At 36.7% G+C, this 26,504-nt stretch overlaps 1 protein-coding gene across 1 annotated transcript; it reads right to left on the bottom strand.

The window, feature by feature from the left end:
- Positions 1-9,729: 9,729 nt before the first annotated feature.
- Positions 9,730-11,671, bottom strand: LOC122736391 (protein LSM14 homolog B-like). Its single transcript, XM_043978586.1, has one exon. It carries the CDS (start codon positions 11,525-11,527, stop codon positions 10,256-10,258), a length of 1,272 nt encoding a protein of 423 aa, XP_043834521.1. The 5' UTR covers positions 11,528-11,671; the 3' UTR covers positions 9,730-10,255.
- Between the last annotated feature and the right edge of the window lie 14,833 nt (positions 11,672-26,504).

Below are 26,504 nucleotides of genomic sequence, written 5' to 3'. Positions count from 1 at the left end.
GCTCTATCCACTGTGCTACCTAGCTGCCCCTATCCTAATTCTTAAGAGTGATTTTCTAAAGAGAGCTTCTGTGCCTCCTTTTCTATTTGGTCAATTTGACTTTTCAAGCTGCTGACATTTTTTCATCACCTTCCTGCATCACTTTCATTTCTCTTTCCATTTTTCCTCTACCTATCTTATTTTTCTTCAAAATCATTTTGAGTACTTCCATGGGCTGAGACCAATTCATATTCTTCTTGAAAGCTTTGGATGTAGGAGCTTTGACTTTGTTATTATCTTCTTCTGAGGATGTATTTTGATCTACCTTGTCATCAAAGAAGCTTTCAATGGTCTACTGCTTTCTCTGCCTTCTCATATTGCCTGCCTATTTCTTGGCTTTTAACTTCTTCTTAAAGTGGAGCAATGCTTCCAGGATGCACTGTCCAAGCTTCATGGGGTCCCAGGTGGTACAATTTAAGGAGAGGCTCATTCTCAGCCCTCTTGGCCTATAAGTAACCACGGGCTTGCTTGCTCTTTGACCCAGAAGCAGAAATCTGATAGACATCTGATTTTCTGTGGTCCACAAGCTTGGCATGCCTGTGCCTCTCCTGCACTGGGTCTTTGCTACTGAAGTCCACTTCCTGGGCAATATTCTTCACCTCTGCTCCCATAAAGACCCCCACTATTTTTCCCCTAGGAAACCAGTGGACCCTGTCACAGGTCTGTGAACCAAGGTTCAGAATTAGCTGCTGATGCTGAAGACTCTGAGACTCTGGAGGTGTGTCCTGCCTGGGGCTGGATCTTTGGATGCATTGAACTCCTCTCTCACCCTGGTATAACAGACTCCTCCTACTGAGCTTCTAAACTTTCTTTGACTGGAAAGTAATCTTACTCTGTTCTTTTGTGGGTTCTGCTACTCCAGGAGTAGTCTAATGTCATTTTTTTTGGAGGTATGTGGACAGATTTATTGGGAGCTCCAAGAGTCACAGCCTTTCCTCTGTTATTTTGGCTCTACCTCCCAGAGTTGTTTTAATTAACATTTCTCTAACCAGTAGATTTTTTTTTTAGATTTTTTAGATTTTTTTTTTCATGTGACTATATATAGCTTTGATTACATTTTCTGAAAACTGCCTCTTCATATCCTTTGCTATTTATCAATTGAAGAATGGCTTTTATTTCTATAAATTTAACTCAGTTCTCTATATATTTGAGAAATAAGATCTTTATCAGAGAAACTTGCTATAAAATGTTCATAGTCATGATTACTATGTATAGTTCCTCAATCTTATTTTACTTCTCTTTTTCCTATTCTCTCTCTCTCTTTTCATTCTGTCCATTATCAAAGTGTTCTGCCTCTGACTTTTACCTGCTCCAAGACATCTTCCCTTCTATCAACACCCTTCCCTTTTCTAATCCCCTTGTTCTCCTACTTTCCTATAGGGTAAGCTTGATTTCTTTACACAACTGAGTGTGTATGTTATTCCCTCTTTCAGCCAATTCGAATGAGAGTATGATTCATTTCTCCCTGCCCCCAGTTCCCCTAATGTCCCCCGACATTGTAAAAGCTCTTTTGTACCCCTTATGTCAGATAATTTATCCCATTCTATCTTTCCCCTTCTCCAAATGCATACTTCTTTCTCACCCCTTAATTTTATATTTTAAGATAATTATCCCATCATATTCAATTCATACCATACCCTCTGTCTATGTATGATCCTAACTGCCCTAATGATGAGAAAATTTTTAGGAATTAACAAGTATCATTTTTTCAAGTAAGGATATAAACAGTTTAAACTTATAGAATCATATATTTCTCTTTCCTGTTTAAATTTTTATGCTTCTCTTCAGTCTTGTATTTCTAAGTCAAATTTTCTATTCAGCTCTGATCTTTTCATCAAGAATGCCTGAAAATCTTCTATTTTACTGAATATCCATTTTCCCCTGAAGGATTACACTCAGTTTTACTGGGCAGGTGATTCTTGGTTGTAATGCTAGCTCCTTTACCATCTAGAATATCATATTCTAAGCCTTCTGCTTCTTTAATGTAAAAACTGTAAAATCTTGTATTTTCCTGACTGTGACTCCACAATATCTGATGAACTTCTGGATGCTTTCCATATTTTCTCCTTGACTTCTGAAATTTAGTTATAAAATGCATGGGAGTTTTAATTTTGAGATCATTTTTAAAATTATAAAAGTATTTTATTATTTTCTAGTTACATGTAGAGATAGTTTTAAACATTTGTTTTTTTATAAGATTTCTAGTTTCAAATTTTTCTCCCTGCCCCTCCTTCCCAAGACAGCAAGTAATCTGATATAGGTTATATATGTACAATAATATTAAACATATTTCTGCATTAGTCATATTATAAGAGATGAATCAGAGCAAAAAGTAAAAATCTCAAAAAAAGAAAGACAACAGCTCCAAAAACAAAAGAAATTGTATGGTTCAATCTGCATCCATATTCCACAGTTCTTTTTTTTTTTCTGGATTTGGAGAGCCTTTTCCATCATGAGTCCTTTGGAACTATCTTGGACCATTCTATTGCTGAGAACAATCAAGTCTATCACAGTTGATCAACATATAATGTTGATGATACTATGTACAATGTTCTTCTGGTTCTGCCCATCTCACTCATCATCAGTTCATGCAAGTCCTTCCAGGTTGTTCTGAAATCTGCCTGCTCATCATTTCTTACAGCACAATAGTATTCCATTACGTTCATATACTACAACTTGTTCAGCCATTCCCCAATTGATGGGCAGTCCCTCAATTTCCAATTCCTTGCCACCACAAAAAGTGCAGCTATAAATATTTTTGTACACGTGGGTCCTTTTCACTTTTTTATGATCTCTTTGGGAAAAAGAAAAGATCCTTTTTTAAAAGAAGGTAATTGGTGGATTCTTTTGATTTCTATTTGACCCCCAGTTTCAGAATATTGGGTCAGTTTTCCTTGATAATTTCTTGAAAGATGATGTCTAGGCTTCTTTTTTTTTAATCTTGGCTTTGAGGTAGTCTAATAATTTTTAAATTATTTCTCTTGGATCTATTTTCCAGGTCAATTGTTTTTTTTCCAATGAGATATTTAACATTTTCTTATACTTTTTCATTCTTTTGATTTTGTTTATTGTTTTTTTATGTCTCATAAAATCATTGGCTTACACTTGATCAATTATAATTTTTAAGTAATTCTTTTCTTGAGTGATTTTTTTTTGTACCTCTTTTTCTATTTACCCAATTCTGGTTTTTATGGAGTTCTCTTCAGCGAATATTTGTATATCTTTTTCCTTTTGGCCAATTCTGCTTTGCAAGGCATTCTTCATTTAATTGGATTTTTGTGCCTTTTTTTTTTTTACCATTTGGCCTATTCTGTTTTTTTAAGGTGATATTTTCTTCAGTATTTTTTGTGTCTCCTTTACCTAGCTGTTGATTCTTTTTTCTTTCTTTTCTTTTAAAGTATTTTTTTTTATTTTCCAGTTACATATAAGGATAGTTTTCAACATTTGTTTTCACAGGACTTTTAGTTCCAAATTTTTTTCTCCTACCTTCCCTTCTCTACCTCCTCCCCAAGACAGAAATCAGTCTGATAGGTTTGTATATGTATAATCACATTAGACATATTTCTACATTAGTCATCTTGTCAAAGAAGAATCAGAGCACAATGGAAAAACCAAAAAAATTAGGAAAAAGGGGACAGAGCCAAGATGGCGGAGGAAACACATTAAACACACAGAGCTCTTGATACAATCACCCCAAAAACAGCAAGAAAAGAACCCCTGGAGCAGAAAAACACACAAAAATATGGGCTGAGATTATTCTCCAGCTATATATGGATTTCAGGGGGCCATGTTAGACCATGAGTAAAGTCTAACCCCATGATTGAGCTGACAGATGCACCAGACATGGTGCCAGAGGAATTTGGCCTGGAGCCTCTGAATCACAGTGCTGGCGTCTTCTGGAGCTGAGCCTGTGGCCAGGTGAGAGAGCAGATTAGCTGGAGGGGTGGGGGTGGGGGACACAAACTGAGGGGTACCAGCAGGACAGGGGAAGAATTTGGCTGTCCCACTCCAGTGGGGATCCAGGAAGAAATCCTGAGTGGTGGGAGGCTCAGGTGGGCAAGGTGTGTAGGCTCATCAGAAACTAAGAACCACATCACAGAAAGCTTTGCTGGTTGCTTGTTTAGTAAGTAGGCTTGAGGTTATCTCTGGACAAAAGAACAGGCCAGGCAAGAGCAAAACCAGCCTTTCCTCAAACCAAAACACTTGGGACCCTCTGGAGCTGGGAACAGGAGTGGAGCCGAGGAGGCCCCACCTCCACCCCCCCCCCCAGTGGAGAGTTTAAAATCAATTAAAAGATGAGCAAACAAAGAAAGTTCAAAACAATAGAAAGCTATTTCAGTGACAAGGAAGATCAAGGTGCAGCTTCAGATGAGGAAATCAACCACAGGGCCCCTACATCTAAAGCTTCCAAGAAAAATATGAACTGGTCTCAGTCCATGGAGGCTCTCAAAAGGGACTTTGAAGAAAAAATAGGAGAGATAGAAGTAAAATATATAGAGAGGGAAGAAAGAATGGAAAGAGAAATGAGAGTTCAATGAACAAATGGAAGTTAGTGACTTTATGAGAAACCAAGACACAGTAAATCAAATCAAATTGAATGAAAAAATAGAGGGCAATGTGAAATATCTCTTTGGAAAAACGAATGACCTGGAAAATAAAGCCACGAAAGATAATTTGAAAATCATTGGATTACCTGAAAACCATGACCAAAACAGGAATTTAAACACCATCCTCCAAGAGATGGTGAGGAAAAATTGCCCTGATATTCTAGAAGCAGAAGCTAAAATAGAAATTGAAAGAATCCACTGATCACCCCCTGAAAGGGATCCCAAAAGGAAAACCTCCAGGAATAGTATAGCAGAATTCCAGAACTCCCAGGTCAAGGAGAAAATATTGCAAGCAGCTAGAAAAAAAAGAATTAAAATCCTGTGGAGCTCCAATAAGGATAAAGCAAGATCTAGTAGCTTCTATATTAAAGGACCAGAGGGCATGGAATATGATATTCCAGAGGGCAAAGGAACTGGGACTACAGCCATATACCCAGCAAAACTGAACATAATTTTTTCAGGGGAAAAATGGAGTTTCATTGAAAAAGAGGAATTTCAGGTATTTGTGATGAAAAGACCTTAAATGAATAGAAAATTTGACTTTCAAATACAATAACCTGGAAAAGCACAAAAAGACCCTGGAGAATAATAAAAAGGTAAATGGGAAAAAGAAATCATGAGGAACACTAAAAGATTAAACTGTTTACAGTCATACATCAGAAAATAATACTTCCAACTCTTAAGAACTTTTTCAGCAAGGAATACACAGAAGACACAGGTCTGAAATGAATATGAAGGGATGGTATTTGTAAAACATTTATTTTTTGCATATCTTTGTTCTTTGTGGAGGCAACAAGGTGGATTGTCTTGTGTCTGGTGCCCTATTTGGACTCTGGGCCTCCTGGGCCCTGAGCTGATGCTTTGTCCACTGTGCCATCTCGGTAACCCATGATGACATCTTTAAAATAAGGGGGAGAGGTAAGAGGAATGGACTGGGGGAGGGGGGAGGGGAGAAGTGGAATGGGGAGAAGTAGCTTATAGGAAGGAAACAAGAAAAAAGCCTATGGAGGGGAGGGGAAGGGGGGGAGTGAACTTCACTATCATCAGAATTGGCTCAAAGTGGGAATAACATACATACTCAAGTGGGTATAGTAATATATTTTTACCCTGAGGAAAAGTGTGAGGAGAAGGAGATGGGGGGGCAGAGAAGAGGGGAAGGAGGGAAGGGAAGTTTGGGGGAGGGAACTGTAAAAAGCAAAACACTTTCAAGGTAGGTGAAGATGTTATGCATATCACCACATGTATGACATATATTGAATTGCTTGATTTCATAGGGAGAGTTGAGGAGGGAGGGAGGAAGAAAAATTTAGAAAACAGAATTATTTCAAAGGCCATAACCTCATCAGAGTGGGCTCAAGGAGGGAATAACACACACATCCAATAGGGAAGAGTAATCTATTTAACCCTTCAGGAAAGTAGGAAGGGAAGAGGATAAGGAGGGAAGTGTGAATGGAGGGTAGAATGGGGGAGGGGGCAGTCAGTAGCAAAACACTTATGAGGAGTATTAGGGCAAAATAAGGTAGACAACGAAATAAATATCATTGGAAGGGAAGGGGATGGAGGGAAATAGTTCCATCGATTGACTACAAGGTCAAAATGTATGGTACCTACTCTGCTGGGCTATTGCAAGGAAAATTCTCTGTCAAGTTCAAGGTACTATTTATAAATTGTGATTAACAGGATGCTATCAGAAAAACTTGGAAAGATCCACATGAACTGAAGCAGACAGAAATGTACTGTATACAAAATAACAGCATTATTATAAGATGATCTACTGGGAAGCACGTGGTTATTTTCAACAGGGCAATGATCCAATATAACTCTGAAGAACCTAGGAAAATTGCAGTACATCTACAGAGAAAGAAGTGATGATATCTGAAAACAGACTGAAACACATTTTTTTGAAAATTCCTTAATCTTAAGTTTTTTTTTATCTGTTTCCAATCACAACCTAGATAAGGTAGAGTAGTTTGCCATGACTGCTCATGTATAATTTATATTGAATTGTTTGAATCTTTGGGGGAGGGGGTGGGAGGGGAGGGAGGAAGAGAAGTTGGAACACAAATTTCTAAAAAAAATTGATGTCAAAATTTGCTTTTACATGTAATTTGGAAAATAAAAGTCTAAAATTTTAAAAAGAAAAGTAAATAAATAAAAAAGAGAAAAAAAATTAGGAAAAAAAAACCAGTCCAAAAGTAGAAACAGTATGGTTCAATCTGTATTCATAATTCACAGTTCTTTTTTCTAGATGTTGAGAATATTTTCTATCATGAGCTCTTTGAAACTGTTTTGGATAATTGCACTGCTGAGAACAGCCAAATCTATCACCATTATTCATCATACAATGTTGCTATTACTATGTACAATGTTCTCCTGGTTCTGCTCCTCTCAGTCAGCATCAGTTCATGTAAGTCCTTCCAGGTTTCTCTGAATTCCTCCTGCTCATCATTTCGTACAGCACAATAGTATTCCATTACATTCATATACCACAACTTGTTTAGCCATTCCCCTAATGATGAGCACTCCCTTGATTTCCAATTCCTTGCCATCACAAAAAGAGCTACTATAAATATTTTTGTACATGTGGTTCCTTTCCCCTCTCCTATGATCTTTTTGGGATACAGACCTAGTAGTGGTATTACTTGGTCAAAGCTGTTTGGGCATAGTTCCAAATTGTTCTCCAGAATGGTTGGATCAGTTCACAGCTCCATTAGTAATGCATTAGTGTTCTAAATTTTCCACAGTTTTCCCAACTTTATTATTTTCCTTTTTCGTCATATTAGCCAATCTAATAGGTGGCAGGTGATACCTCAGAGTTGTTTTAATTTGCATTTCTCTGATCAGTAGCAATTTAGAGCATTTTTTTCATATGGCAATAGATAGCTTTGATTTCCTCATCTGAAAACTGCCTGTTCATATTCTTTGACCATTTCTCCACTGGGGAATGACTTGGATTCTTATAAATGTGATTTAGTTCCCTATATATATTTTAGAAATGAGGCCTTTGTCAGAAATGCTGTCTGTGAAAATTATTTCCCAGTCTTCTGCCTCCCTTCTAATTTTGACTGCATTGCTTCTGTTTGTACAAAACCTTTTTAATTTAATGTAATCAAAGTCTTCCATCTTGCATTTCATAATATTCTCTATCTTTTGTTTGTATATAAATTATATGAGAGGTAAACTATTCCTTCCTCTCCTAATTTATCTATGGTATCACCCTTTATATCTAAATCTTGAACCCATTTTGACCTTATTTTTGTATAAGGTATAAGATGTTGGTCTATGCCTAGTTTCTGACATACTATCTTCCAGTTTTCCCAGCAGTTCTTGTCAAACACTGACTTCCTATCCCAGAAGCTGGAGTCTTTGGGTTTATCAGACAATAGATTACTATAGTCATTTACTACTGTGTCTCCTGTGCCTAACCTATTCCATTAATTCTCCACTCTATTTCTTAGCCAGTATCAAATAGTTTTGATGACTGCTGCTTTATAGTATTGCTTCAAATGTTTTATGGCTAGCTCACCTTCCTGTGCATTTTTTATTAGTTCCCTTTGTTATTCTTGACTTTTTGTTTTTCCAGATGAATTTTGTTAATATTTTTTCTAACTCTATAAAATAATTTTTGGGTAGTCTGATTGGTATGGCACTGAATAGGTAGATTAATTTATGTAGAATTGTCATTTTTATTATATTAGCTCAGCCTATCCATGAGCAATTGATATTTTTCCAATTACATAGATCTGATTTTACTTGTGTGAAAATTGTTTTGTAATTGTGTTCATAGAGTTCCTGGGTTTGTCTTGGCAAGTAGAGTCCCAAGTATTTTATAGTGTCTACTGTTACTTTATTTTTTCCGTATAAATATTTTATTATTTCCCAGTTACATTTAGAGATAGTTTTCTACATTTGTCCCCTTAAGATTTCTAGTTTTAAATTTTTCTTCCTCCCTCCCCTCCCTTGCCCTCCCTAAGACAGCAAGGAATTTGATATAGGTTATATATGTACAATCACATTAAACATATTTCTGCATTAGTCATGTTATGAGAGAAGAATTAGAGCAAAAAGGAACAACCTCAAAAAAACCCCAACAACAACAAAAACAATAGAAATAGTATTGTTCATTCTACATCCAGATTCAACAGGTTTTTTTTTTCTGGATTTGAAGAGCATCTTCCATCATGAGTCCCTTGGAACTATCTTGGACCATTGCACCGCTGAGAATAATCAAGTCTATCACAGTGGATCAACACACAATGTTGTTTTTTTTTTAAACATTTGCATGTTTATTTATAATTTACAATACACCCAACAGAGCAGCCCCATTGCTATATTTCTAATTCTTAGCAATTAACTCCTACAAAAATAAACCCAAGCTTTTACAGTAACTTAGTCAATGCATAACTAAAACCTTTGTAGCTATTTTAAGGGAATTTTCATTTACCAAGGTGCTTATTTCAACAAAATGCCCTGTCAACCAGAGAGGGGCACATGCCTATACTAAAGATGTAACCCATTTACTCATGCAACAAGTTTATGTTCCCCACCCTTCCTCCACCCCACCTTTAAAACAAACAACAACAAAAAAACCCCAATGGAATTATTTACAATTTGGAGGAAACATGCCCTTTGCCAACTCAACTTCACTTAAGAGCAGGTTGCCTCTTTTCTTAGCCCTCCCCCCCCAGCCCCCCCCCCCATTCCTAAGTGAATGAGAACAGCATTCAAGAGTGTTATGCCAAAATCCAACACATGACTGGTAAGTAGCATGTACCAGAGACAGGTTGGCAGTAACAAGGAGGGCTGGTGAAGAGGTTTTCTAGGGAGGCTGGCCCTGAGTTTTATATCCCCCATCAGTTCCCATAGGGATGATAGTCTATCCTGACCCCTTAGCTTTGAATATTAACAGGGCCTCTTGGAAGTCACCTTTAAACTCTTCCTCTTCTGACAACTCATCTCTGGGTTCTGGCTGACACCTACCCTGGGTACTCTGTGGCTTGCTTATACATGATCCATGTAATAACCCCTATATTCCCTCCCAGCCCACCCCCAAACCACCCCAAGTACTCATAAACCCCATTTAGTACTGGGCATCCAGTTCTCTAGACACCAAGAGTTACTGAAACATGTTGCTTCTTAGAAGTGGGAGTGACAGACCAGCAGCACCAAAGGGTCAGTTTGGTTACTAAAAATGTAATTGGCTTGTTTTTAATGAGATTTGGTTCTACTTTTAAAAAGTCAATTATTGTCTCAAAAAAAAGATTTAGTTAAACCCTCACTAAAGAACACAGAAAACCCTTCTGCAAAATACCAAAAGAAAAACTTAAAATTAGGCTGTGCTTTTAAGAAAAAAAGGGGGAGGGGGGGAGAAAGAGACCAAGACACCTCAAAGGAGGTTACCCATGAACACTTCCAAAAAACAAGTGGTTTTCACTCAGACCAAGTTCAAGTTCCGTTGAAGTCCAAACTAAGCAGTAGTACTGTGGGATTTTCCAAAAAAGTAGTAAACAAAATGACCCATTTTCTCCCCACATTAAGTGCAGCATTTTCAATGTTTTCTTATATACACAGCATCACCTTTGTGCCACTTAGCAAATAGTTACATACTCTTAAACTCTCCCAGTACCAGCTCTGTGGGAAGTTTGGTTGCGCCGGGCTGTTCCAGTGCCTCTTCCACCTCTAAAGCCACCCCTGAAGCTACGGCCTCGAAGAAATCTTCCCGACACTCCAAAGGTCTCTGTGTTGAGCTTCCTTTCTTCAGCCCATGTTGTACGCCTAGAACTGGACTTTAGTTCAGAAGATATGTTGTCAAAGAACGACTTGGATTTGTCGTAATAGCAGTTAGGTCCCAGGAGGTCCTCCTCCGTTGTGCTGTCATTGTTCTGAGTTACTACTGCTGGATCTCCTTTCTCTTCTTTCTCCGTTTTGTCATCTTTAAAATTCAGTTTCTTCTTAAATTCCTTGTCAAGCTCTTCTCTGTTGAACTGAGCATTTGCACTCTCAAAATCAAAGTCACCTTCAAACTTAATAGTGTTTTCCTTAGCATTTGTTGGACGGTTCTGCCCTCTGGAACGGTTCCTTGTTCGCCTGTTTCCTGATCTTCTCCTTTGAGGTCTTCTGTTTTCATCATTCACCTGACCTTGATTTTGCACAGGTACTGGCTGAACTACATCACTTGTTTTGTTGTTTGGTTGGACCTGGCGACCACTGCGTTGGATCCCTATGGGAGCCTTGGTGGGTAGGAGTTTTTTGGCATTCAGGTTATCAACAGAACCAGTCTGGACTGCCTGTTCTACCATGGGACTCTTACGTACCGGGATGGATGGAAAACCAGTTCCCTTAGAAGAGAGCTGATGTGGCTCTGAGGACATGTCAAGCTCTGAAACAGGCTGTGGAGATGGAGAAGAACTAGGGCTTGAAGCAGCGGCTGAGGCTGGAGGGCTTACCAACTTTTCTAAACCTAAGGAAGCTGCATACTGCTGGCTAAGTAGGGAGCTGGCAGCAAGCTGGTTGTAGGGTGGCATACCTCTAAAGGGGCTGTAAGGCACATGTGGTTGGAAGGATGATGTAGAGGCAGAGCCCAGGGAAGATTGGACAATAGCAGGATCCTGAGGGACTGTGTGTTGAGCTTTTGGAGGTTCACATACAGTAATATCTTTGATATCACTTCCCCGGAAAATGATGTACTCATAAATTTCCTCTCTTGGAGGAGCAGGCCTATCAGTAGGGCGGTCTTCTGTACCAAAGGATCTCACTTTGGCGAGGGCCACGGTGGAGTTGTCCGTGTCGATGGTGTAGAGGATGCCCTCATAGCGGATCTGCGCCTTGGAGATGAGGCTGATTTTACTGCCCAGGTACGGGGTGCCCGACGAGCCACTCATGGCCACGGCCGGCCGGGGCCGGGGCCTGGCCCGTGGTCCGCTCGGCTTTCCTCACTGCACAAGCACTGAAGCCGCCGCAGCTACCTCAACCTCCCGCCGCTGCCTGTGGGGCCTGGGCCTCTGGGGGGAGGGGAGGGAGGGGGAACGCGGGGGGGGGGGGGGGGGGGGGCCGGAGGGAGAAGAGCGCCACATCCGGGTGCTCCCCGACTGCGCTGCGCCGCTCCGCTCCCACGCACGCACACTGCGGCAACACACACAATGTTGTTAATACTGTGTCTACTGTTACATTAAATGGAATTTCTCTTTCTATCTATTGCTTCTGAAGTTTGTTGGTCATTTATAGAATTGCTGATGATTTATGTGGCTTTATTTTATATCCTCCAATTTTGCTAAAGTTGTTAATTGTTTGAAGCAGTTTTTAGTTGATTTTTTAGGATTCTTTAAGTATACCATCATATCATCTGCAAAGAGTTAAAGTTTTATTTTCTCCTTGCCTGTGCTAATTCCTTTCATTCCTTTTTCTTCTTTATTGCTATAGCTAAGATTTCTAGTACAATATTAAATAATAGAGGTGATAATGGACATCCCTGTTTCACCCCTGATCTTACTGAGAATGCCTCTAACTTATCACCATTACATATAATGTTTGCTAATGGTTTAAGGTAAATACTGCTTATTATTTTAAGGAAAGCTGCACCTATTCCTATGCTCCCTAGTGTTTTTAATAGGAATGAGTACTGTATTTTGTCAAAAAGCCTTCTCTGCATCTATTGAGATAATCATATGATTTTGGTTAGTTTTGTTATTGATGTGGTTCATTATAGTTTTTCTAATGTTGAGCTAACCTTCCATTCCTGGTATACATCCCACCTGGTTACAGTGTTTTATGCTGGTGATCACTTGCTGTAATCTCCTTGCTAATATTTTATTTGTTTTTGCATCCATATTCATTAGGGAAATTGGTCTGTAATTTTCTTTCTCTGTCTTGGCTCTGCCTGGTATAGATATCAACAACATATTTGTGTCATAAAAGGAATTTGGTAGAACTCCTTCTTCACCGATTTTTCCAAATAGTGTAGTATTGAAATTAATTGTTCTTTAAATATTTGGTAGAATTCACTTGTAAACCTATCTGGCCCTGGAGATTTTTTCTTAGGGAGTTCATTAATGGCTTCTTCGATTTCTTTTTCTAAAATGGGCCTATTTAAGGATTTTATTTCTTTGTTAGTTATCCTGGGCAATTTGTATTTTGTAAATATCCATTTCATTTAAATTATCAGATTTATTAGCATACAGTTCAGAAAAATAGCTCCTAATTAATGCTTTAATTTCCACATCATTGGTGATGAAATCACCCCTTTCATTTTTAATACTGGTAATTTGGTTTTCTTTTTTCTTTTTTTAAATCAAATTAACCAAAGGTTTATCTATTTTATTGTTTTTTTTCCCATAACACCAGCTCTTCGTTTTATTGATTAATTCTATAGTTTTCTTGCTTTCAATCTTATTAATTTCTCCTTTAATTTTGAGGATTTCTAAATTAGTATTTAGTTGGGGATTTTTAATTTGTTCTTTTTCTAGCTTTTTTAGTTGCATGCCCAATTCATTGATCTCCTCATTCTCTTTTTTGTTCATGTAAGCATTTAGAGATATAAAATTTCCCCTAAGTACTGCTTTGACTGCATCCCATGGGTTTTGGTATGTTGTTTTATTATTGTCATTCTTTTGGATGAATTTATTTATTGTTTCTATGATTTGTTGTTTGACCCACTCATTCTTTTTTTTTTTTTTTTAATGTGGCAGTTGGGGTTAAGTGAGTTGCCCAGAGTCACACAACTAGTAAGTGTTAAGTGTCTGAGGCCGGATTTGAACTCAGGTCCTCCTGACTCCAGGGCCAGTGCTCTATCTACTGTGCCACCTAGCTGTCCCCCCCCCATTTTTTTTTTTGATCCACTCATTCTTTAGGATGAGATTGTTTAGTTTCCAATTAATTTTCAATCTACCTTTCCATGGCTCTTTATTACATGTAATTTTTATTGCATCATGATCTGAGAAGTATGCATTTATTATTTCTGCCTTTATACATTTGACTATGAGTTTTTTTGCCCTAATACATGGTCAATTTTTTGAGTATGTGCCATCCCCATTCAGTTTTCTCCAGATATCTATCATATCTAACTTTTCTAATATTCTCTTCAACTCTTTAACTTTTTTCATACTTATTTTGTGGTTAGATTTATCTAATTCTGAGAGGGGATGGTTCAGATCCCCCACTAGTATAGTTTTGCTGTCTATTTCCTCTTGTAACTCATTTAACTTCTCCCCTAAGAATTTGGATGCTATAGCACTTGATGCATACATGTTTAGTATTGATATTACTTCATTATCTATCATACCTTTTAGCAAGATGTGGTTTCCTTCCTTATCTCTTCTAATTAGATCTATTTTTGCTTTTGCTTTGTCTGAGATGATAATTGCTGCCCCTGCTTTTTTGATGTCAGCTGATGCATAATATATTCTGCTCCAACCTTTTACCTTTACTCTGTGTGTATCTCTCTTCTTCAAATGTGTTTCTTGTAAACAACATATTGTAGGATTCTGATTTTTAATCTGCTATTTACTTCTGTTTTATGGGAGCAGTCATCCCATTCTCATTCCCAGTTAAGATTATTAACTGTTTATTTCCCTCCATCCTCTTTTCCCCTTTGTTTGTACTTTTCCCCCTTCTATGTCGATTTTTTTTCCAAGATTTTCTTTCATCATTCTCATTTATCTTTCCAGTTTTTTCCTTTACTTCTCTTACTTGATTTTTAAAATTCTTGTTGACCTTGTACATGGCTTGAAACCAATTCATATTTTTCTTTGATGCTTTGAATGAAGCAGTGTTGTCTTTGTTGTCTTCTTATGAGTTTGTGTTTTGATCTTCCCTGTCACCATAGTAACTTTCTCTGGTCAGTATCTTTTTCTGCTATTTGCTCATTTTCCCGAATCTGTTTCTTGACTTTTAACTCTATGCTAATGTTGGGTTTTCCTTTTAGAGGGGAGGGAGTACTATCCCAAAGTTTGGGGGTTTTGTGCAGCTCTTTTCAGTGATATTTCTGGGGACCAGTAAGTTTTCAGTTCTTCCAAGGTATTATGATCTAAAGAGAGTTGTATTTCCTACTCCCTTGGCCTGTTCTCTGGTCTCTAAGTAACTACAAGCACTTCTTTCTGCCCTGGAACTGTGAACAAGGGTCTCTTCTCTACTACAGCCACAAGCTCTGGTGTGCTAGTGCTCCTCCTCACCCTGGGATTGGAACCTAGATCCAAATATGGGTAATGCAACAGAATCACTCCCACCCTAATGTAACAGACTTCCTGCAGACTTTCTAAGTTGTCTTGGTCTGAAAAATTGTTTCACCCCATCTTTTTGTGGGTTCTGATGCTCTAGTATTTGTTTTGAGACATTATTTAAAGTTGTTTGGAGGAGCTTAGGAGAGAGCTCAGCCAAGTCTCTGTGTTTTCTTGGCTCAGGTAATTCTTCTAAATTGTTTCCTATTTTCATAATTTAGGATGAGCATCTGAGTAGGGGTTAGAAGTCTTTAGTTCTTTCCAGATGCATTTTGGCCTCAAATTCAGCATTCTCAGAGAACTTTTAGAATCTCTGAGCCTGCCTGAGGTTTTGGCAGGCTTTGGTTGGGTATAGGCCCTAATGCTGTCATTTTGACCCTCCCCTCCATGAACTGCTTCTTGGTACCTATTGTCACTATTTTGTCACAGGGTTTGGCCCCACCACTGTGCTCCAATCTAATTTTCTTCCTTAAAATACTATATATTAGCAATATCCTCCTATAATTTATAGTCTTAAAGAGTTACCATGGGTCATTGGAAAATTAAGTAACTTGCACATAATCATGCATAAAGGAAACCATTTCTATTGAAAGGAGTAAGGAGGATAATTACTGGCCTGGGAAGTATTGGGTATAGTGCTATTGTTTTTTCCATGGGACACCAGGTACTTGAAAGATGTTGATAGGTGGAAAGTAGACAGGAATGGGTGAATAAAGAGTAAGACACTGTTTTTTTTTATTCATTCTAGGCACTGTACTTAGATGCTGGGAGTACAAAGACAAAAATGAACACAATCTCTGCCTTCAAGCAGTTGAGGCCCCAGGGTGGGGGTGGAATTGAGAAATAATAGGTATACAATAAATAAATACAAAATATGGATAATATATTTAATTCATATATTATACTTATATACAAAGTGATACGATGTGACATAATAGTGGATAGATAGCCACATAAGAAGATCTGGGTTCAAAGCCTGCCTCTGACACAGGCTGACTGTGTGATTCTGGGCAAGTCACGATCTTGATGGAGGGTGTTTTTCAACACCTTGGAGTTAACTGTAGTAATGAAATCACAGGTCTGTCCCTGTACTTATATAAATATTGCCTATTTCACAATTTTCTATGGGTATGGCCTCATGTCCTTGTTAATAAGGCTATATCTCCACAACTCAATCTACCTTTAGTAAATGAAAATATACCTTTAAGAAATTAAATCAATAAATTTTGACACATTTGCCATCTCTGGTTGTAATTATTCTTCTATCCTGTAGTGAACTCTGACACCTTGAGAATTGCTCATCTCTCCTGCTATCTTCAGCCTCCTCCCAGAATTATTTCTAGTCACGTTGGAGTGTCAAAGAAGTCTGCCTGTGTGTGTTACCCAACCTGCAACTATTTTAGCAAGTTGACTCACGGCTAGCTTTGAAGTTACTTTTTCCAACTCTTGATTGGACTCGGGAGACTTGCCTGTATCTCTCCCTGGATTAGAGATGCTACTGTATACTGCAACCTTGTAAAATTGGTCCTGAAAGAGGCAAGATGAACATCAAACTATTTTACCACATAGCATGGGTTTTTTTTCAGATGCAATCACCACTTTAATCATTTTTGCTTTCATGAAAGGAAAACTTCTGGTGAGTAGTGCACTTTAAGAAATTCACTGAAAGATAACTTCAGAATGGAATATATTATCTCAGACCTCTGCTGGTTTGCGCATCATTATTGTTATGTTACCATTCGGGAGAACAGTTATCTGCCTTCTAACTTACCCTTAAAAATGGAAACAACAGAGTGGGAAATCAAAATAAATGGAACAAAGGATTGGGAGAAGCTGCTACGTGTATGATACACTCCCTAGAATGGATGATAACAGGATATTTCAAAATCCCAGGGACCCTGTCTGACCCAAACAATATTTCTAGCCTATAGGTACCTTGGTGTTGCCTCTGAGATTTCTCCTCTTCCCTATCTCCCTCCCCATCTCCCCTCACAATAGAGCAAACTTCACAAGCTTGTCTGTGGTTCACTAGCTTTCCTATGGCCTTTCATCTCATCTGATGAATGGTCTTATCTTTGTTGATTGTACTATGGTGAAGCCTCTGTTCTGGGAGCACAAGGGCCACAGTGTATGTGTGTGCCACTCAGTAAACTAATCCACAATGTAAATTGAATATGGTGTAATATCAATGGAGCAACATGTACTTCAGTGACACATGGGGATTCTTAAATGAATACTTGTGTAATGGTATGAAATACTGGAACTTTACCCCCTTCAATAATTCATTGTATTGATCAATAATTGGCCAGTGTTGGGGCAGCTAAGTGGCACAGTGGATAAAGCAGTGGTCCTGGATTCAGGAGGACCTGAGTTCAAATCCAGCCTCAGACACTTGACACAAGTTGTGTGACCCTGGGCAAATCACTTAACCCTCATTGCCCCACAAAATAATAGCAATAATAATAATAACAATAACAACAAATATTGTTACTAATAATAACTATACAGTATTGATTCCATGTTATAAATTTTAGACTTATAGAATTTTAGACCTAGAAAAAAATCTTTTATTGGACTTGATAGTGAACTAGAGATTATAACAATGTGTATATAGAGAATTCTTTTTTGCATTTTGTGTCTACTTGGATTATGTATAAGCATATATATTTAAAAAAACATTCTCACAACATACAGAAGCTATGCTTATTATTTTCTATTTTTCTCTCTTCCTCTTTTGTAAATTGTATACCTGTGATTTTGGAAGCACCATTGGTGGGTGATGTTTTAGGAATCAAGGAGAATTAGCACAAAATATTGGATATGGGTAAATATAGCTATGATTTCAAAGAGGGGGGAAGATTTAATTGTAAAATTTTTTTTTTGAGAAAATCATAGTGATTTCCAGAAAAGTTCTAGAAGAGACTGAAAAAAGTTCTTAATTTTTTTTCTTTTGATTACTTCAGAAGAACCATGTTTATCACTAGGAACCAACATGCGATTGTGACAATTGGAGTGATGCTACCTGCTGGAGAGTTACTGTAGGAAAGCTCCACCATGAAGAGAAGGCATGAGGGCAAGCCATGTGGCTTGAAAGGTCAATTCCTTGGCGTCAGGAAGTGACGTTTGATGTTTCTGTTTTAGACAGGAGGCTTCTGGGAGGAGGAAAGAAGCATTGGGTTCTTTTTGTTCCTGACCTCACTAGGGCAGGTCAGATGATGGGGTCTCTTAGAAATAGTTAGATTTTTACCTTTCTCTGTGATCATTAGATCTTAATGCTCTTTAATAAATACTTTTTTGTTTCTTTTGCTTTCTTTTTAACTCAATTTTGTAAACTGAATGAATCTCAAAGACATTTTAAGCATATACTATTCAGCTCTAATAACTTAAAAAACCTATTACTTTGACTGGGCTAAGGATATAGGTGGGGCCATAGGGCCTCAGAAGCTGAGGCTATCACATTTTTTTTTAAAGAACCATTGGTTTAATGAGTTTGTTTATGGGATTATGTTTGAAACAAAAACCAAAAAACAAAGGGTTATTGAACCCTATTACTTGGTTTATCAATGAACATATTGAATATTGAGTCTTGCTGATTGAGGTTTTATTTCTTGTTGATTCATTGATTATCACTTCAAGTATCTATTATTTTCATACTAGATAGAGAATTCATGTACAAGGTGATGTGGTTTACTTGCTCAAAGAAGATTATGTAATAATGTTTATTATTATCAGCCATTTATATTCATTTATCATTTATATGTCATTGTGACTATGTCTACTCTGGGTATGGTTTGGAGTTATTGTATATATTACAAATATGTCTTGAGTTATACAGCGTAACATGCATTTTACCATCATATTTTCTTTGGTGCAATTAATATGAGATTTATGAATTATGGAAACTTATAAGTTACATTGCTCATTGCTCATTGCTCATTGCTCTTACAATGAGCTTGATGGAGATGGTTGAACTCCATGATGTAGGCCCTGAGAGAATATATGTTCAACAGGAGGAGAGACAGGTACACGTAAGGTGCCCTGATGGAGATTGAGAAAACAGCCAAATACATTCAGGTAGTCCATAGTTTGCCGATGATGGTGACTATGTAGATCACAATTGCTGGACATGGTTCAGTTTCTTCATCTCTCCCTCCAAAAATAGCCTGGTGTCATGGAAGCTCCAACACATGCACCTGGTTTAACTTAACTTGTTTTCTTTTTCTTTTACTCAGTCTGATGAAATGGTCAGAATCCATGCACCTGCAGCCTAGCACAATCACTGGACATCTCAGAACTACAAGATGTGGTATGGTAACCTTTCCATAACATTTTCAGGTGTCATCACGGACACATTACTAAATTTGGCCTTGATCCAGACACATGGTGGTAAGAAGTGTTATAGATTGCATAACTGGCTCAACTCTATTATATGGGTATAAATCCTCCAAAAGTGGGGGGGATATAATATGTTTTATATGTCAAGTTTAAATATGATTTATATTTTGAGTAAATCTCATTGTTTAATTTGAAGTATTGGACCTAGAGGTCCCTCATTATTTTCTGAACCCCAATATTACGGCAAGCCACCCATTTAACTACATATGTGTTTTATTTAAGCAGAATGAGTAAGGAGAGTCAAGAAAAATGCCTCATAGACTCAGCTTACTTTGATATACTAAAGCAAATGGGAAAGTCTCTCATAAAAATCTTAGGGATAAGATAGAAAAGCAAGAACTGGAAAAATGGAAGAGGAGGGTTTATTACTTATTGAACAAAAATATGCAAAGAATGTTGATTAATGAACCTCTATCAACTTGGAGGACATCTTTTGGAGAACTCTACAAAGTTCTACCTTTACCCAGATTCTATTTAATATTTTTATTAACAACTTGAATAAAGATAGCAAGAGAGATAATCAAATTTGTGGATGATATAACTCTGGGACAAATAACACTTTGATGGATGTAAGAATCAATATTCAATGAGATCTTAACAGGTTAGAATGATGGGACATAAAATTGAACTATAAAATATGTAAGTCTTGCATTTACATCAAAAAATCATTTGCCCAAGTACAGAATTACTAAGATTTGCCCTGTGAACAGTTCATATGAAAATGAGTTGGGGAGTTAATTTTACTATGAAGGTGAGGCAGTATATGAAAGATGTTATAAACAAAACAAAGTGGGGACTTCTGGCAAGGTGCCTGAGTTAAATATCATGTCTAACTCAAGCTCCCCTTTATCATCTCACAAGCAATGCATCAAACAAAGTAAAACAGCAACATTAGAAAAATGGTAGAAGAAAAGAGAGATATTCTCATCAGGAAAATACTCCAAAAACCCAGCAGAGATTGAAGAAATTATTTTTTGTTGTTGTTATCCTAACACACCAAAGCAGTTCTTTGGGATAAAAAAATGCAAAGGGAAGTTGCCAGAATAAAAAGATAATAATATTTCAATAGCTATAACTAGACATTAGAATTAAAAACTGAATATTCATAACCCCCTATTGTGAATCATAAGCTTAATAAAACAATGAAAGGAAGAGATAATAAGAAAAGTTAGCACTTGAGGAATTTGACAAGAATCACTGGTTTAGAACAGAAATTAAAAAAAATTAACTGATCAATGGACATCTGAAGGTAGATAAATAAACATGTCTAACTAAAATATAGATATAACAAGATATAAGAGGTATTTCAGGTCTCAAAAAAACATAAGAAATTGTAGAGAAGACATGGGGAAGTAATCTAAAAATCATTGCCCTCCAAGAAAAGCATGATGAAACAAAAAGCCTGAAAACAAAATTTCTGGAAGTCATAAAAGAAAATTTCTTAGGAGTAGTGAAACTAAAAAACAAAATTTAGATTGATAGAAGACCTGGAATGCCACAAGTAAACACCTCTTGATTTTTCTCACAAAGAAATGTAGTCACAAAGTTCCACAACTTTGAAGCAAAAGTGTTGAACATCAAAGAAAAGCTAAACAAGGTAAAATGAAAGAGCCAACAAAACAAAAATTGGATTTTTAAAAGAAAGAACAAAATTGATAACATTAAATAATGTGTGCTTAAGAGAGATGGAAAACAATTTGATAAAAAATTAAATGAATATGGTAAATACAAAGTATATAGAAATGAAATAAAGAGAAGAGAAACTACTCAATTTTATTCCAACAAAATGTAAAACTCAAGTGAAATGAACAACTATTTACCAAAAATTCTGACATTAACTAAACAAGAAAGAGAAAAGCTAAACAACCTAACTTTATAAATAGAAATGAAGCAAGTTGTTATTGATATAAAAAATCCTTCCTACTCTAAATCTATTTACAAATGCATTTTGTCTAATATTTAATGTACAAATAATTAATATTCTACTTACAAAAATGAGGAAGAAAGCCACCTCCTAAAACTTATTTTATGAGACAAATAAGGCCCCCAAAAGGGAGAGATAAAGCAGAGAAAGAAAATTGTAGAAAATGTTGCAAAAATAAATTATTAGTAAGGAGGTTAAAGAAATTTATTAATAGAAGCTATTGAATATAATATGGTTGAATTTATAAATAGAATACTGAAATGATTCAATATTCAGAAAACATTCAGTATGATGAATTATAATGGTAATCACTTTAACCAAACTCATATGATTACATTAAAATATATGAAAATTTTTGGTACAATACTCATTTTTTAAATGCTAAAATCAGAGGAATGAAAAGACTGTCTTAAAAAAAATGGAATGACAGAACTTGGTTTAAAACCAAGACCTAACATTATTTGTAATGGAGAACATTGGAAGTTTTCCTAAATGTATCAGAAGTGAAGTAAAACTGTTGACTGACTTCAGTATTAATAAACAGTGATGGACATGTTAATTCTAACAATATAACCCACTTTCCTGAAAGGCATGTATTTAATACTTGGAGACTGCATTTTGATTATCTTCACAAATATCCTATTTTCCAGTTCATTAACCTCCTTAATTCCCATGATTTTCACCTTATATTCACCTTAGCCATACTCAGGGATGGTCTTATCTTTGATCTCATAACTACACACAGTTATGCAAACTATATGATATGAAACTTTGAAATTCCTGACTATAAATTCCAATCCTAAAATCTTCCCCTATTCCTCAGTCTCCCTGGATCTATTTCTTTAATCCTTACTGTCAACATCCCTCTATCCCTCTCCTTTCTTCAGTGTTCTTCCAGGCTATAACCCATTTTCTGGATTAATTTTTCCTCCTTCACATTCTTTATCTTATACTGACTGGTTCTACTATACCATCTTGTTCTACTTGTGCTTGTCTTGCTATACTGGTTCTACTCATCTTCTATAGTTAAATATCTTTTTTCCTTATTCTAATCTCTATTCATGCCTTGCTACATCCAATCCAATCCTGGAATACCCCCATCAGCTTCCTTCTGTGCTCCCACTCATATGCTGCTGAGTAGACCTGGAAGATGTCACATAACCATGATGACTGAGTTCATTACAAATTTCTTATATAATCCCACATTGGAAAGTTCTGAAGACATTTTGATAACAAAGCTTTTTCATAAAGCCTTTCAACAAAAACCTTTTCAGAGGACAGTAGAGCTGCTGAATTTGGACTCTGACATCCCAATCCTACATTACTTTTAGAGAAAATGAAAATGCCACTGAAGAAAATAAAGTTTGGAAAAGCAGCTAGAATTGACCAAATGTGCATGGAGATGTATGTCATAGACAACACAGTATTGAGTGCATTGAGAGAATCAATCTTAAGGTATCTGAAGTAGGTAAAAATAACTATTACTATAAATATCATTCTAACTAATAAGGAGGAATGGTTAGAGCTATGAGAACAATGAGAATTTGCGGATCATGAGAATCATTAGAATTAATCATGGGAATTAGTAGAAATCTAAAACCCCAAAATGACCATGTCTTTTAGAACTCAAAATAAAAAGAAAGAGGTAGAAGAATGCTGGACTGGATTGATATGTTTCCATGTGTTTATAGAAGCAGAAACTTTCAAGGCAGATGAACAATTAGTAGTAGTAGTAGTAGTAGTAGTAGCCTCAGCAGCATTTATATAGATCCTACTATGTGCCAGGCATCAGAAAGTGCTTTATAAATATTATCCCATTTGATCCTCACAATAATTGTGAGAGGTAGGTGCTATTACTGTCCATATTTTATAGTTAAGGAAACTGAAGCATTCATAGATTGAGTGACTTCCCCAATGTCACACAGGTAGTCAGTTTTTGAGGCTGGATTTGAATTTAGCTCTTCCTAATTCCAGGCCCAGAGTGCTATCTGGTACTTTACCTAGATGCCTCTAGTTAGATGGTATGGTGGACAGAATGCTAGACCTGGAGTTAGGAAAAAATTGATTTAAAAGCTTGCCTTGGACACTTAGGATTTGTGTGATTCTGGATAATTTAGTTAACCTCAATCTGCCTCAATTTCCTTATCTCTAAAATGGGGATAATAGTCCCTATCTCCCAGGGTTGCTGGGAGGATTAAATCATAAAATATTTGTGAAGCATTTTGCAAACTGTAAAGAGTTACATAAATACTAATTGTAATCTATAATTATTATCATTACAATTATTTTATAGAGTTCACATTAAAAATAAAGTATCATTTCATGAGAATCTAAAAGGAAAGCAAGTCTAATCTCTGAACAAATTTCTAAAAACACATTGCAAATAATTCTCATGAAAGGTATCTAAATAAATGAGTCTTGCTACCTAGGGTGTTCATTGATGAATTCAGATTTTTAAAAAGAACAATTTGAAAAGAAAACATCAAAGGTATAAATATTAAGACAATGTTAAAGGCTGAGGTAAATCTGTAAATGTTTCAGGAAATCTATAGCTTAGAAAAGCTGAGGCTTGTGAAAAATGCTAAGCATAACATCTTCAATGATTTATCACTTCGAAGATCCATGAAGTCACTCATGGAGATACTTCCTTGGTGTATTAGGCTCTGTCAAGGACTCAGTGCTGCTGCTGTGAAAATTGCGCCCCCCCCCCCATTCTTTCCTTCTATCTTGCTTAGAGATTAATAATCAAATCAACATTAACATTACTATTGTGAAGGGTGTAACAATGTATTCCTCTCAGAACTGTTGTGATTCACAGTCATGAGCACAGAGACCAAAACTCCTTTCCCTGGCCATTGTTCATGGCTTCTTCACAACAGTCCATGCCAGGTACCTCTCTCAGCTTTGGTGCCCTTAACTATAAAATGAATGGGTTAACATAGGTGATGCTTAGGATGCCTTTCTGATCTAAATCTAATTATTCTAATTATATGTAAGGGAGCTAGGGTACCAGCAGCTGTGACTGCTGAATAACTGATGGTAATCTTTGAGAAATGATGGAGAAGATAAGAAGTGCTACAGAACCGGACATGGAAAAAAATACTGTCCCCAATTTTCCAAAAGGTTAAGGATGTAGATCCTGCAAATTCTAGGCCAGCAAAATTATAACTATCAAAATTCTAAAATATATTCTAAAAGAGAGGGTATATGAGGATTTAGAAATCGGCATGGTTATCACTGTGAACCAGCATGGGTTCATTAAGAAGTCATACAATACTGAACTCATTTTTTTGATAGGATTACTAAGCTATCAAGAGAATGCTGTATACACGATATATCTGAGTTTCAGAAAGCCATGAAGCATCCTTTCACAACCTTTTGTAGAAGGAGGAAAGAAAAGGTCTCACTCACTGGGAGTTCTCACCACATCTATAGATAACACAAAACTTCAGCAGATAGCAAAATACATTTGCTGATTAGAGTCAGGATCCCCAAAGATCTCACTAAGCTAGTGCATTGGAGTGGCTTGAAAATGCCTCGATCCTTAAGGAAGTATATATTCTAGATACATCTTACTCATAAGAAATAATTTGAGAATACCCACAAGGCAATATAATAATAGTATGGAGCTTTCAAGAGACATAGAACAAAATATGTTCAGAGGAATGGCATGGCCAGTGATAGAAACTCTCCTGCAGAAGCTGAGTTTTGATCCATCTGACATTTTAAAAAATGCTCAAAACTTCAAATAGTTTTGTTCATCAAGTCTGTTTAGCATGGATGTTTGACAATCTGTGGGTTACCTTTTGTGAATGTGCTACTTCCCAAGAGTACATGGAAATACATGAAGGCCTATTTTCTTTCTTAAGATACTATCTGATCACTTGGTGCCCTGATGCAAAGGCTCCAACTTAAGAGTGGTTCCAGCTTGTAACCTCAAAGAATCTCTATAGCATTCTCAAGTACTGGCAATTACATCTCGACACACACACACACACACACACACACACACACACACACAAACACATTTCTTCTAAGTGATAAATGGGCTCATGAAAAATTCTCTTTGGGATGAATCCTTTGAAATAATTCAAATGTGACTTTGGATGAAATTTTTAAACTTGATTTGTAAAACTACCAAAATGTATTTCAACTATGATTTTCATCTGCCAATGTTAACTAGGACTAAAGAGTTTCTGAGGCAAGCTTCCCAGGCAGTTAATCATAAACATATACAATAATTTGTATCCTTGTGAAAAGTAATAGAATTTGAGAAGATACTATGGAAGCCTTGTAAGAAATCAATCTAAAATAGAGGTTCTCAACCTTTATTTTGTATCATGAACCCCTTTGGTAGACAGATTACATCTATTGTCTGCTCTTCATAATGTTTTAAAATACATAAAATAAAATGCATATGATTAAAAGGGAAACTAATACTATAGAAACATTTCTCAACATAAAAAAAAATTTACAAACCCCATGTGAAAAAGCTCTGATGTCCAATTTCAGCACCTCAAAATCTTAAGCAGGCTAGACTCTAGTCTATTTTGTGCCGGTCACAATAGTTACAAGAGACATATTTATAAATAAAAGATTTTCTTCAAACTAGCCTTAGATGTTCATTATTGAATATAGCTGAAAACAAAGAACTAATTAACCTTAATAGTTTCTGTACCATCCTAAGACCACACCTCCCTCCCCCTGCGCCCCCATCCCCTTGAGATCTTTTTTTTTTTTTTTTAGCATCACAAAATGTTAGAGCTAGAAGGGACCATAGAGAACATCTAGTACAGGAGTTCTTAACAATGTTCGGGTCATAAACCTTCAGTGAAATCTTTGGGCCCCTCCTCAGAATCATATTTAAAAATGCTTAACATAAAACACACAGGATCTCAAAGGACACCAGTTATACTGAAATAATTTAAAATATTTTAAAATACTTTATAGAACTCAGGAAACCCACTCACTATGGAAACTGAAGGTTTCCAAGGTAAAGTGGCTTGTCCAATGTCAAAGATCTAGTTAGAGGGAAGAACCCAGGTCTTCTTACTTGTAGTTGAGAGGACTTTGTGCTTTACCAAATTGCCTCTTTCCTTTCCTCCCTCTCCACTGTTAGATAGGGAATTGCATTACTGATTTTTGCATAGTAATTATTATCTCCTCCAAAAGCAGCTTTGGAAGAAAGTTGAGATTATGGCAGAGAACAATCAAATCTCACAAGTTAGGGCAAATGTGCCATATGTCTTCTAACTCCTGGGCACAATGGGGAGCCTCTTTAACTACTTTCCTAATGCCCCCTCTTGCATCTCGGTGTTGGAGGCACAT

Source organism: Dromiciops gliroides, chromosome 1 (assembly GCF_019393635.1).
Source record: "Dromiciops gliroides isolate mDroGli1 chromosome 1, mDroGli1.pri, whole genome shotgun sequence".
Taxonomy (NCBI): Eukaryota; Metazoa; Chordata; class Mammalia; order Microbiotheria; family Microbiotheriidae; genus Dromiciops; species Dromiciops gliroides.
Note: the sequence above shows the minus strand (reverse complement) of the source record. Positions and strands in the feature narration are given on the sequence as shown.

Excerpts from the sequence above, each read along its gene's own strand:
- LOC122736391 (XM_043978586.1), bottom strand. The coding sequence starts at position 11,527 with ATGAGTGGCTCGTCGGGCACCCCGTACCTGGGCAGTAAAATCAGCCTC.